Source organism: Heptranchias perlo, chromosome 12 (assembly GCF_035084215.1).
Source record: "Heptranchias perlo isolate sHepPer1 chromosome 12, sHepPer1.hap1, whole genome shotgun sequence".
Lineage (NCBI taxonomy): Eukaryota > Metazoa > Chordata > Chondrichthyes > Hexanchiformes > Hexanchidae > Heptranchias > Heptranchias perlo.
The window spans coordinates 47,492,658-47,505,518 of record NC_090336.1 but is presented as its reverse complement, the minus strand read 5'-3'; the positions used below and the strand labels follow the sequence as shown (position 1 = coordinate 47,505,518).

The 12,861-nt window shown below is 40.5% G+C and overlaps 1 protein-coding gene across 2 annotated transcripts in view; it reads left to right on the top strand.

Annotated features, from left to right (window-relative positions):
* lgr4 (leucine-rich repeat containing G protein-coupled receptor 4) overlaps positions 1-12,861 on the top strand; it is a 147,084-nt gene that overhangs the window by 126,685 nt on the left and 7,538 nt on the right. For both annotated transcript variants that reach the window (XM_067994066.1, XM_067994065.1), the window contains one exon: positions 2,381-2,505. In XM_067994066.1, coding sequence (XP_067850167.1) covers positions 2,381-2,505 — 125 coding nt within the window. The remainder of the gene's footprint in view (positions 1-2,380; positions 2,506-12,861) is intronic.

Below are 12,861 nucleotides of genomic sequence, written 5' to 3'. Positions count from 1 at the left end.
ACTGTACGCAGTACTCTCGGTGTGGTCTCACCAGCACCCTGTACAGTTGTAGCATGACTTCCCTGCTTTTATACTCCATCCCCCTAGAAATAAAGGCTAATATTCCGTTTGCCTTCCGGATTACCTGCTGCACCTGTATGTTGACTTTTTGTGTTTCATGTACGAGGACACCCAGATCCCTCTGTACCGCAGCATTTTGTAAAATTTCTCCATTCAAATAATATTCTGCTTTTTTATTTTTCCTCCCAAAGTGGATGACTTCACGTTTTCCCACATTATATTCCATCGGGCAAATTTTTGCCCATTCGCTTAATCTGTCAGTATCCCTTTGCAGACACTTTGTGTCCTCATCGCAACTTGCTTTTCCCCTATCTTTGTCTCATCAGCAAATTTGGCCACAAGACACTCAGTTCCTTTATCCAAGTCATTGATATATATTGTAAATAGTTGAGGCCCCAGCACTGATCCCTGCGGCACCCCACTAATTACAGATTGCCATTTTGAAAATGACCCTTTTATCCCGACCCTTTGTTTTCTGTTAGTTAGCCAATCCTCTATCCATGCCAGTATATTACCCCCAACACCATGAGCTCTTGTGCAGCAATCCTTTATGTGACACCTTATCGAATGCCTTTTGGAAATCCAAATATACTGCATCCATTGGTTTCCCTTTATGCACCCTGCCCGTGACTTCCTCAAACAACTGTAATAATACCATAATAAGAGACCATAAGAGATAGGAGCAGGAGTAGGCCATTCTGCCCCTCGAGCCTACTCCGCCATTCAGTGAGATCATGGCTGATCTGATTTTACCTCCACTCCACTTTCCCCACCTTTTCCCCATATCCTTTGACTACTTTGCTGATCAAATAATACGTTTGTCAGACATGATTTCCCCTTCACAAAACCATGTTGACTCTCCTTGATTGTATTGAGTCTCCAAATGTCCTGCTACTACTTCCTTAATAATCGATTCTAGCATTTTCCCAATGACAGATTTTAGGCTAACTGGTCTATAGTTACCTACTTTCTCTGTCACTCCCTTCTTGAATAGGGGTGTTACGTTTGCGGTTTTCCAATCCACTGGGTCCTTTTCAGAATCTCATCTTCCATAAAATTCAGCTCATCCAAAATTCTGCCTATATCCTATCCCGCACCAAGTCCCTCTTGCCCACCACACCCGTCCACGTTGACAGACATTTGGCACCCCTTTGTGCCTGTTGTTTCTTCTTGCGTCATGGGGCATTTTTCTATGTTAAAGGGTCTGTTTGAAAACTTGTTTTTTCAGTTATGAAGAGTTTTGAGAGGGTAAACAGCAAAATATTGTTTCCCTTGTTACTGATTTATCAAATAGTGGAATGTAAACTGACAATTATCACAAGGGGAGAAGTTAAAAGAAACTTACTTCTCTGAGGATTATTGGAACAAATGCAGTTTACCAGAAGTGGCTATTGAGGCAGAGACTATAACATCATTTAAAAGGGAATTAGGTAAGTATTTGAAAAAGAATATAAAAAGATACAAGGGAAGAGCAGGGAAATGGGATTAAAGTAGTTGGTTTCAGTTGAATAGCTAGCACCAGCAGAATGGGCCAAATGGCTACCTCCTGTGCTGTAATCCATGATTATACGTTAACTTGTGCCACTAAGCCAGTAAAAAAATGGCATTGGCAAGTGTCTGGGAATTGGTTACTTGCTACCCTTTGGCCACTGATGTTTTTGTTATAGATTTTCTTTTGTCCCCCGTTTCTGCAAAGCTCCTGTACCATACCATGCATGAAGTACAAAGTAGGCAATAGTTCAGTTAACATTATTGTCTGTGCCCGAGTTAACCTGAAGTCTTTCATGTGCTTTATTGCAAAGGTTTGCTTTTTTTTTAAAAAAAGGTTTCAATATCAAACTGCTTGTCTAAGTGTAGCTTGCAATGCAGAATCAAATGCCTAATTGTAAGATCAGAACAACATATCTTTATTAGTCATTCCTGATAGATTAATGCCTTTGAGCCAATACGGATTTGTCTTGCATTGTGCTCCTGTCACAGCTAAAATCACATGAATGACAATCAACTTACTGTTTCTTTAAAAGAGAACATAATTCCATGGGTATCACTGACCCATGGCATTCTTTCCTGCCTGATCAGTCTGTAGAAACTTATCTATAATTCTTAGAGAATGTCATTGCAACCCAGCTTACCTAATCATAGCACAATTTAGAGGAGTAAGAAAGTTTGCACCTTAATTGAGAGAGGTAAGTGATTCTTTAGCACTGTATACTCACCAATGCTTAGTTTTTATATTCAATACTAGAGAATAATAGTTCAAATAATTAAAATGTGCAAATGTTTAATTTTAAACAAGCTTGTACTGTTTTACACTTTATAGGACATTGATGGTTCCATATGCCTATCAGTGCTGTGCATTTAGTAGCTGTGATTCCTATCAAGCCTTGAATATTGAAGGCATCAAAAATCAGGAAACAAGTATTCCTCCATCAGAAAAGAAAACTAGTAAGTACAACCCATGAGTTGTTGAACACTTGCCTTGTCTGCTTCTAGATGGTAAGCCACCGGTTTCAGATGGTCAACAGCTACAGGACCATGTGGATACAAAGGAAACAGTATGCTCCACTGCAAAAACACTGCTTAGTGGCTAGACAAAAAATGTTGACCGTGGTTGAGGGGGTGAAGCAAGCTATCCAACCTTTCTATTTGAGAGGATTGCTGAGTATAGAAGGCAATTTTTTTGAGGCGGGTATAAAGAAAATTACCACAGCGTACTTGATAGACTAATTCCTGTTGCACTTTTTAACCTTTTGTTTACTCTTTTTTTCCAAGGTTTCAGTATTTGTGGTTTTTTTAAATTGCCCATATCAATTACCCACTACTGTCATCACCATGAAAGGACGGGATAGCTTGAAGCTCAGGTGCCTACCCTATTGCCACCAATGTTGCGCTGTAATCTGATAATATGAAGTGTGCTTTTTTGGGGTGGGGGTCCACTAGCTTTTACCCCTTTTAAGACTGCTGTGAAGTGCTCCATCTTGTGGCCTGGCTGAAAGTTATCAAAGTTGTGTGGCTGAGATTGTAATATTTTGGAATACAGTATATGAGTAATTGGATTCATGACACTTGGTAAGTATAGCATCCTTGGGACGAAGAGGTGACTTTGGACGTATCATTCCCAAAGCTTTCAATCACTGAGTGTATTCCTTGCCTCACGTCTGGGTCTGTTGTAGGCGGATTGATAGAAATTGATTGCCATGATTAATCAACTACTCAATTATTGTTGTATCATGCAATTACCAGGATGATAGAAGGAGAACTAGATCGACTGTGGCCTTTTTTCACATAGCAATTCCTATGTTCCTGTCTTTGATGCCTCTAGATATTCAGTGCTCTGTTGTTAACAAGCTCAGGCCTCCTGATGGTACAGTCAATGGAACATAAAATCGGGCAGTGTGTAAATCGGGCATCTGATCTGAATGCCCCCCAATTTTACCGGGCACGTTGGGTTAAAATCGGGGCTAAATTCTCTAAATCCTTTGGGATTTGTGCACCTTGATCATTTTCCACAGCTCCCAATTTGTTGTAACCTGCAAATTTAGATTGCTTGATCATTATTCTATCCTCCAATATTTATAAAATTCAAGACAAAAGCAGACCAATACTGACCACTGTGGCAGATCACTAACAACCTAGATACCTCACCATACTGTTGTCCCCCCAACCAGCCAATTGGTAATCCAATGTAACACATTGCCATCTATCCCTGGGTCTGAATCTTATATAATAGTCTATTGTGTGAGGCATTGTTAAGCATGAAAACCAGGTATATAACATCCACTGACTTGCCTCTATCCATACGTAACTCCCTCAAAGAATCTAATAAATCGATTAAGCGTAACCTGGTGCTGCTGCTCCTAAAATTATAACGACTGTCTCTAAGTGACCCTGTCCCAATAAACGAGTCCTTATGCTATATCCCCCAGCATAGTAGCAATTTCCCCACAATCAAAGTAAGGATACAGGTTTGTAATTTGGGCTATTTGCTGATAACCCCTTTTTGAATATAATCATATTTGAAATTTTCCGATCCTTTGTGATCTGACTTTGGTGGGCTCTTGAAAATATCAGAATGGGAATTCGCAATCTTTTGAGCCAACTCTTTCGGAACCCTGGATGAAAGTTATCAGAGCCCAGGGCCTTATCGACCTTGAGCTTCTGCAACCTTCGCTATATAGTCCCTTGCAATTTTAAAGCTTTCTAGTTAGCACGTACTGTTAACTGTTTCCTTTCCTATTATTTCAGTGGTGAATAATGTTGCAAGGCAGTGGTTTTGAGTTTCAGCACCTTCCCAGTCCTCAGCTATCACCTCCCCATTTAAAGACTTGATGGCCCACCAAAGGAAATTAGTATTAGTAAAAAAATAGAGCTGGAGAAATTAATGGGACTGAAGGCTGATAAGTCCCCTGGGCCTGATAATCTGCATCCCAGAGTACTAAAAGAGGTAGCCATGGAAATAGTGGATGCATTAGTTGTCATCTTCCAAAATTCTATAGATTATGGAACAGTTCCTGCAGATTGGAGGGTGGCAAATGTAACCCCACTATTTAAAAAAGGAGGGAGAGAGAAAACGGAACTACAGACCGGTTAGCCTAACATCAGTAGTAGGGAAAATGCTAGCGTCTATTATAAAGGATGTGATAACAGGACACTTAGAAAATATCAACGGGATTAGACAAAGTCAGCAGGGATTTATGAAAGGGAAATCATGTTTGACAAATCTACTGGAGTTTTTTGAGGTTGTAACTGGTAGAATAGATGAGGGAGAACCAGTGGATGTGGTTTATTTGGATTTTCAGAAGGCCTTTGATAAGAGGTTAGTGTGCAAAATTAAAGCACATGGGATTGGCGATAATATACTGGCATGGATTGAAAATTAGTTAACAGACAGGAAACGGAGAGTAGGTATAAACGGGTCTTTTTCGGGGTGGCAGGCAGTGACTAGTGGGGTACCGCAGGGAGCAGTGCTTGTGTCCCAGCTATTCACAATATGTATCAATGATTTGGATGAGGGGACCAAATGTAATATTTCCAAGTTTGCTGGTGACACAAAACTAGGTGGGATTGTGAGCTGTGAGGAGGATGCAAAGAGGCTTCAAGGCGATTTAGACAAGTTGAGTGAGTGAGCAAATGCATGGCAGATGCAGTATAATGTGGATAAATGTGAAGTTATCCACTTTGGAAGGAAAAACAGAAAGGCAGGGTATTATTTAAATGGTGATAGATTGGGGAATGTTGATGTCCAAAGGGACCTGGGTGTCCTTGTACACCAGTCACTGAAAGCATACATGCAGGTGCAGCAAGCAGTTAGGAAGGAAAATAGTATGTTGGCCTTCACTGCAAGAGGATTTGAGTATAGGAGCAAGGATGTCTTGCTGCAGTTATACAGGGCCTTGGTGAGACCATACCTGGAGTATTGTGTACAGTTTTGGTCTCCTTACCTAAGAAAGGATATACTTGCCATAGAGGGAGTGCAGCGAAGGTTCACCAGACTGATCCCTGGGATGGCAGGACTGTCGTATGAGGAGAGATTGGGTTGTATTCACTCGAGTTTAGAAGAATGAGAGGGGATCTCATTGAAGCATATAAAATTCTGACAGGGCTAGACAGACTGGATGCAGGGAGGATGTTTCCCCTGGTTGAGGGGTCACAGTCTCAGGATACGAGGTAGGACATTTAGGGCTGAGATGAGGAGAAATTTCTTCACTCAGAGGGTGGTGGAATTCTCTACCACAGAAGGCTGTGGAGGCCAAGTCACTGAATATATTTAAGAAGGAGCTAGATAGATTTCTGGACACAAAAGGCATCAAGGGGTATGGGGAGAGAGCGGGAATATGGTATTGAGATAGAGGATCAGCAGGCTCGAAGGGCCGAATGGCCTACTCCTGCTTCTATTTTCTATGTTTCCATGCCTCTGTGCCCTTTGCTTGCTTCTGACCTATTTGAAGAAGGCTTTGCCATTCTTTTGTTTCAGTTATATTTTGCTCATTTTCTCCCTCGGCATCTTGTACTTTTTTTTGCATTTCTCAGCCTGTCTTTATAGATATTCATATACTATTCCATTCGTGAAAACTTAAAGCCAATTGCATAGGTATGAGGGGTGAGTTGGCTAAGCTAGATTGGGAAATTAGATTAAAAGGTATCAGGGTAGATAAGCAATGGCAAACATTTAATAAAATATTTCAAAATTCTCAATGAAGATACATTTCATTGAGAAATAAAAATTCCATGGGAAAAGTGATCCATCCGTGGCTAGCTAAAGAAGTTAAGGATAGTATTAGATTGAAAGAAGAGGCTTATAATGTTGCGAAGAAGAATAGTAAGCCTGAGAATTGGGAGAGTTTTAGAAACCAGCAAAGGATGACCAAAAAATTGATGATGAGGGAGAAAGTAGAATATGAGAGTAAACTAGCAATAAATATAAAAACAGATTGTAAGAGCTTCTACAAGTATGTTAAAAAGGAAGAGTAGCAGCTAAAGAAAACATTGGGTCCCTTAGAGGCCGAGACAGGAGAAATTATAATGGGGCATAAAGAAATGGCAGAGATGTTAAACAAATATTTTCTATCGGTCTTCACAGTAAAAGACACAGAGCATACCAGAAGCAGTGGGGAATCAAGGGGCTAATGAGAGTGAGGAACTTAAAGTAATTAATATCAGTAAAGAAAAAGTACTAGAGAAATTAATGGGACTAAAAGCCAACAAATCCCCTGGACCTGATGGCCTACGTCTTAGGGTTCTAAAAGAGGTGGTTGCAGAGATAGTGGATGCATTGGTTACGATCTTCCAAAAGTCCCTAAATTCTAGAACAGTCCCAGCAGATTGGAAGGTAGCAAATGTAACACCGCTATTAGAGAAAGAAGGGAAAGAGAAAACAGGGAACTATGGGCCAGTTAGCCTGACACCAGTCATTGGGAAAATGCTGGAATCCATTATTAAGGAAGTGGTAACAGGGTACTTAGATAAGGCAGAGTCAACTTGGTTTTATGAAAGGGAAATCGTGTTTGACAAATCTGCTGGAGTTTTTTGAGGATGTAACTGGAAGGGTAGATTAAGGGGAACCAGTGGATGTGGTATATTTGGATTTTCAAAAGGCATTCGATAAGGTGCCACATAAAAGGTGGTTGCGCAAGATAAGGGCTCATGGGGTTGGGGGTAATATATTAGCATGGATTGAGGACAGTATAGTCGGGGGTAGACACAGTTTTCTGCAGCCGAGAACAAGAGACAAGAAGGCTCTGTTGCCTGCCCGGTGCCAGGGTTCGGGACATCTGCTCTAGGCTGGAGAGGAACTTGCAGTGGGAGAGGGAGGATCCAGTTGTTGTGGTCCACGTAGGTACCAACAACATAGGTAGAATGAGGGAAGAGCTTCTGCTAAGGGAGTATGAGCAGCTAGGGGCTAAATTAAAAAGCAGAACCTCAAAGGTAATAATCTCTGGATTATTACTTGAGCCACGAGCAAATCGGCATGGGGTATATAAGATTAGAGAGTTAAATTCATGGCTCAAAGATTGGTGTGGGAGAAATGGGTTTCAATTCATGGGGCACTGACACCAGTACTGGGGAAAGTGGGAGCTGTACCGTTGGGACATGCTTCATCTGAACCATGCTGGGGCCAGTGTTCTGGCGAATTGTATAACTGGGGCAGTAGAGAAGGCTTTAAACTAAATAGTGGGGGCGAGGGATCAAGTAAAGGAAGATGTGATAAATTAAAGAAAGAAGACAAGGCAAGAGAGCAAGGTAACAAAAGGGAAATGATAATCAGAGAGTGGCAGGAAGGGACAGAGCATGCAAACTTAAGAGTGCGCCAGCATATAAGGCTAGATGTTGCAAAAATAGTAAAAAGACAGCTTTGTATCTGCACGTAGCATTTGTAACAAAATGGATGAATTGACAGCTCAAATAAAAATAAATATGTATGATCTGATAGCCATTACAGAGACATGGCTGCAAGATGACAAAGGCTGGAACCTGAATATTCAAGGGTACGTGACATTTCGGAAGGATAGGAAGCTAGGAAAAGGTGGAGGGGTAGCTCTGTTAATTAAGGATGACATGAGTATAATAGAGAGAAATGACCTTAGTTCTAAAGACCAAGATGTAGAATCAGTTTGGGTAGAGATAAGAAATAGTAAAGGCAAGAAGTCACTTGTGGGAGTAGTTTATAGACCTCCTAACAGTAACCACACTGTAGGACAGGGTATACAGGAAGAAATAATGGGGGCTTATGAGAAAGGAACAGCGATAATCATGGGTGATTTTAATCCACATATAGATTAGAAGGATCTGATTGGCAAAGGTAGCCAGGAAGATGAGTTCATAGAGTGCTTTCGGGACAGTTTCTTAGAGCAGCATGTTCTAGAGCCAACCAGAGAGCAGGCTGTTCTAGATCTGGTAATATGATATTAGACAGGATTAATTAATGACCTCATTGTAAAGGAGCCTCTAGGTAACAGTGATCACAATGATCGAATTTTGCATTGGGAGAGAAGAGTAAGACTAGTGTTTTAAACTTAAATAAGGGCAATTATGAGTGCATGAAGACAGGGCTGGCTAAAGTGAACTTGGAAGTTAGGTTAAGTGATAGGTCAGTAGAGATGCAGTTGCAAATATTTAATGAGATATTTCATAATACTCAGCAAAGATACATTCCAGTGAGAAAGAAAGACTAGGGGAAGGACGTACCATCCGTGGCTAACTAAGGAAGTTAAAGATAGTATCAAACTGAAAGAAAGAGCATACAATTCCGCAAAGATTGGTGGCAGGTCAGAAAATTGCACAGAATATAAAAAAAATCTAAATGACTAAAAAAATAAAAAGGGAGAAATTAGAGTACAAGAGAAAGCTAGCTAGAAATATAAAAACAGATAGTAAGAGTTCTTACAGGTATTTAAAAAGGAAAAGAGTAAGTAAAGTGAGCGTTGGTCCTCTAGAGAGAGTGTCTGGGGAATTAATAATGGAGAATAAGGAAATGGCAGATGAATTGTACAGATATTTTGCGTCCATCTTCACTGTAGAGGATCAAATAACATGCCAGAAAAAATTGTGAATCAAGAGGTGAAAAGGAAGGAGGAACTTAAAACATTTACAATCACCAGGGAAAGGGTTCTGAAAATAAATATTAGAACTAAAAGCTGACAAGTCCCCAGGTACTGAAGGATTTCATCCTAGGGTCTTAAAAGAAGTGGCTGCAGAGATAGTAGATGCATTGGTATTAATTTTCCAAAATTCCCTAGATTCTGGAAGGGTCCCATCAGGTTGGAAAATAGCAAATGTAACTCTTCTATTCAAGATAGGAGGGAAACAGAAAGCAGGAAACTACAGGCCAGTTAGCTTAACATCTGTCATAGGGAAAATGCTAGAAACTATTAAGGAGGTCATAGCAGGGCACTTAAAAAATCTCAATGCAATCAGGCAGAGTCAACACGGCTTTGTGAAAGGGAAATCATGTTTGACTAATTTATTAGAATTCTTTGAGGAAGTAACAAGCAACGTGGATAAAAGGGGATTCTGTGGATGTGGTGTACTTGGATTTTCAGATGGCTTTTGACAAGGTGCCACATCAAAGGCTACTACACAAAATAAGAGCTCATGGTGTAGGAGGTAACATATTAGCATATAACATATTAGCTAACAGGAAACAGAGAGTAGGCATAAATGGGTCATTTTCAGGTTGGCAAGATGTAACAAGTGGAGTGTCACAGGGATCAGTGCTTGGGCCTCAACTATTTACAATCTATATCAATGACTTGGATGAAGGGACCGAATGTATGGTTGCTAAATTTGCTGATGACACACAGGTAGGTTGGAAAGTAAGTTGTGAAGAGGACATAAGGAGTCTGCAAAGGGATAGAGATAGGTTAAGTGAGTGGGCAGAAATTTGGCAGATGGAGTAAAAGTGGGAAAATGTGAACTTGTCTACTTTGGCAGGAGGAATAGAAAAGCTGTATATTATTTAAATAGAGAGAGATTGCAGAACTCTAAGGTACAGAGGGATCTGGTGTCCTCGTACATGAATCACAAAAAGTTAGTATGCAGGAAGAGCAAGGGATTAGGAAGGCAAATGGAATGTTGTCATTTATTGCAAGGGGAATGGAATATAAAAGTAGAGATGTTTTGCTACAGTTGTACAAGGCATTGGTGAGACCACATCTAGAATACTCTGTGCAGTTTTGGTCTCCTGATTTAAGAAAGCACATAATTGCTTTTGAGGCGGTTCAGAGAAGGTTCACTCGACTGATTCCTGGGATGAGGGGGTTATCTTATGAGAAAAGGTCGGATAAGTTGGGCCTGTATACACTAGAGTTTAGAAGAATGAGAGGTGATCTTATTGAAACATGTAAGATCCTGAGGGGACTAGAAGGGGTAAATACGGAGAGGATGTTTTCCCTTGTGGGAGAGACTAGAACTGGGGGCCACAGTTTAAAAATAAGAAGTCTCCCATTTAAGACTGAGATGAGGAGAAATTTTTTCTGAGTGTCGTGAGTCTGTGAAACTCCCTTCCCCAGAGAGCGGTGGAGGCAGGGTCATTGAATATTTTTAAGGCTGAGTTAGATAGATTCCTGCTTAAGAAGGGAGTCAAAGGTTATAGTAGGTAGACAGGAAAGTAGGGTTGAGGTCACAATCAGATCAGCCATGATCTCATCAAATGGCAGAGCATGCTCGAGGGGCCGAATGGCCTACTTCTGCTCTTAATTCGTATGTTCGTAGGATTGATTAACAGACAGAAAAGAGAGAGTAGAGATAAACAGGTCATTTTCAGATTGGCAGGCTGTAAGTAGAGGGATGCTGCAAGGATCAGTGCTTGGGCCTCCGTTATTTACAATCTATGTTAATGACTTAGATGAAGGGACTAAGTGTAATGTATCCAAGTTTGCTGTCGATGCAGAGCTAGGTGGGAAAGTAAGCTGTGAGGAGGACACAAAGAGTCTGCTAAGAGATATGGACAGGTTAAGTGAGTGGGCAAGAAAATGGCAGATGGAGTATAATATGGGGAAATGTGAGATTATTCACTTTGGAAGGAAGAATAGCAAAACAGAGTATCTTTTTAATGGTGAGCAACTATTAAATGTTGGTGTTCAAAGGGATTTGGGTGCCCTCGTACAAGAAACACAAAGTTAGCATGCAGGAACAGCAAGCAGTTAGGAAGGCAAATGGCATGTTTGTCTTTATTGCAAGGGAATTGGAGTACAAGAGTAAGGAAGTCTTGCTACAATTACAGGGCTTTGGTGAGACCTCACTTGGAGTGCTGTGTACAGTTTTGGTCTCCTTATCTAAGGAAGGATATATTTGCCTTGGCGGTGGTGCAATGAAGGTTGACTAGATTGATTCCTGGGATGAGAGGGTTGTCCTATGAGGAGAGATGGAGTAGAATAGGCCTATACTCTCTGGAGTTTAGAAGAATGAGAGGTGATCTCATTGATACACACAACTGGGCAATAAATGCCGGCCTTGCCAGTGACGCCCACATCCCGTGAACGAATAAAAAAAAAGATCCTGAGGAGGCTTGATAGGGTAGGTGGTGAGTTGATTTCCCCTGGCTGGAGAGTCTAGAACTAGAGGGCATAGTCTCAGGATAAGGGGTCAGCTGTTTAAGACTGAGATGAGGAGGAATTTCTTCACTCACACGATTGTGAATCTTTGGAATTCACTACCCCAGGGGGCTGAGGATGCTGAGTGATTGAGTATATTCAAGATGTGGAGATTCAAGATGTATATTCAAGGCTGAGATAGATAGATTTTTGGACTCTCGGAGAATGAAGGGATATGGGGATCAGGCTGGAAAGTGGAGTTGAGGTCGAAGATCACCATGATTTTATTGAATGGCAGAGCAGGCTCGAGGGGCCGTATGGCCTACTCCTGCCCCTATTTCTTATGTGAATGTTTTAGAATGTTGTATGCTTCCTCCTCCGCAGTGTCTTCCATAACTTTTGGTTATCCTTGACTTATTTCAAGGATAAATTGCTTTTATATTTTTAAAACAATCCTTTCCTCTGTTTTTCTTCCTCTACTTCTTTTTCTCTAAATAGTTCATTCCATTTGAATGTTTTTATTAATTCCCTCCGTCAACTTGCTGTAAAATTTTGTTTAATATGCTTCCTTTTACGCTCTCATCTCGGCTGTGAAATTAACAAGATTATAATCACTAGATCCTAGATGGTCCCTTGCTGTACTAGGCTTATTACCCCCTCATTGTTAGTTAATACCAAATCTAGTATTGCGTTCTCTTACAATTTCCAATAAATTCCCAATCACATGCAGGCTATCCCCAATTTACAACCCGATCAATGTTGGGAAGATTGAAGTGATTCATGATCATAACTGAGAAATCAACAACTTTATGGCCTCTCGAATCAGCATGTTTATTACCTTTGGATTGGTCGCCTGTAGCATATTCACTTCACAACTTTTTCCAATATAGTCGTCTACTTAATTCAAAGTTACTTAATTCAAAGTTACTTAATTCAAAGTTACTTAATTCAAAGTATTGGATAATTTGAATTTATGTGCCACAAAAAATGTCTGAATTATTAGTAGACTGTGTCCTTTTTCTCATTTACACATAATGTCTCCCTGATGAATAATGCCGCTCCAATCCCACGCTTTCCTGCTTTGTCCTTAAAGTGCACACAATTCTGCTGGTTTGTCCTCATCTTCCTTCTTGATCCAAGTTTCACTTACTGCTATGATATTCTACTTGTTTCCTATTAATTTCACTTCTAGCTCACTTCCATTTCTTATACTCCTTCCATTCATACAAATGCAACTTTGGTTATCCTTCACAAACCATACTCTACTTAA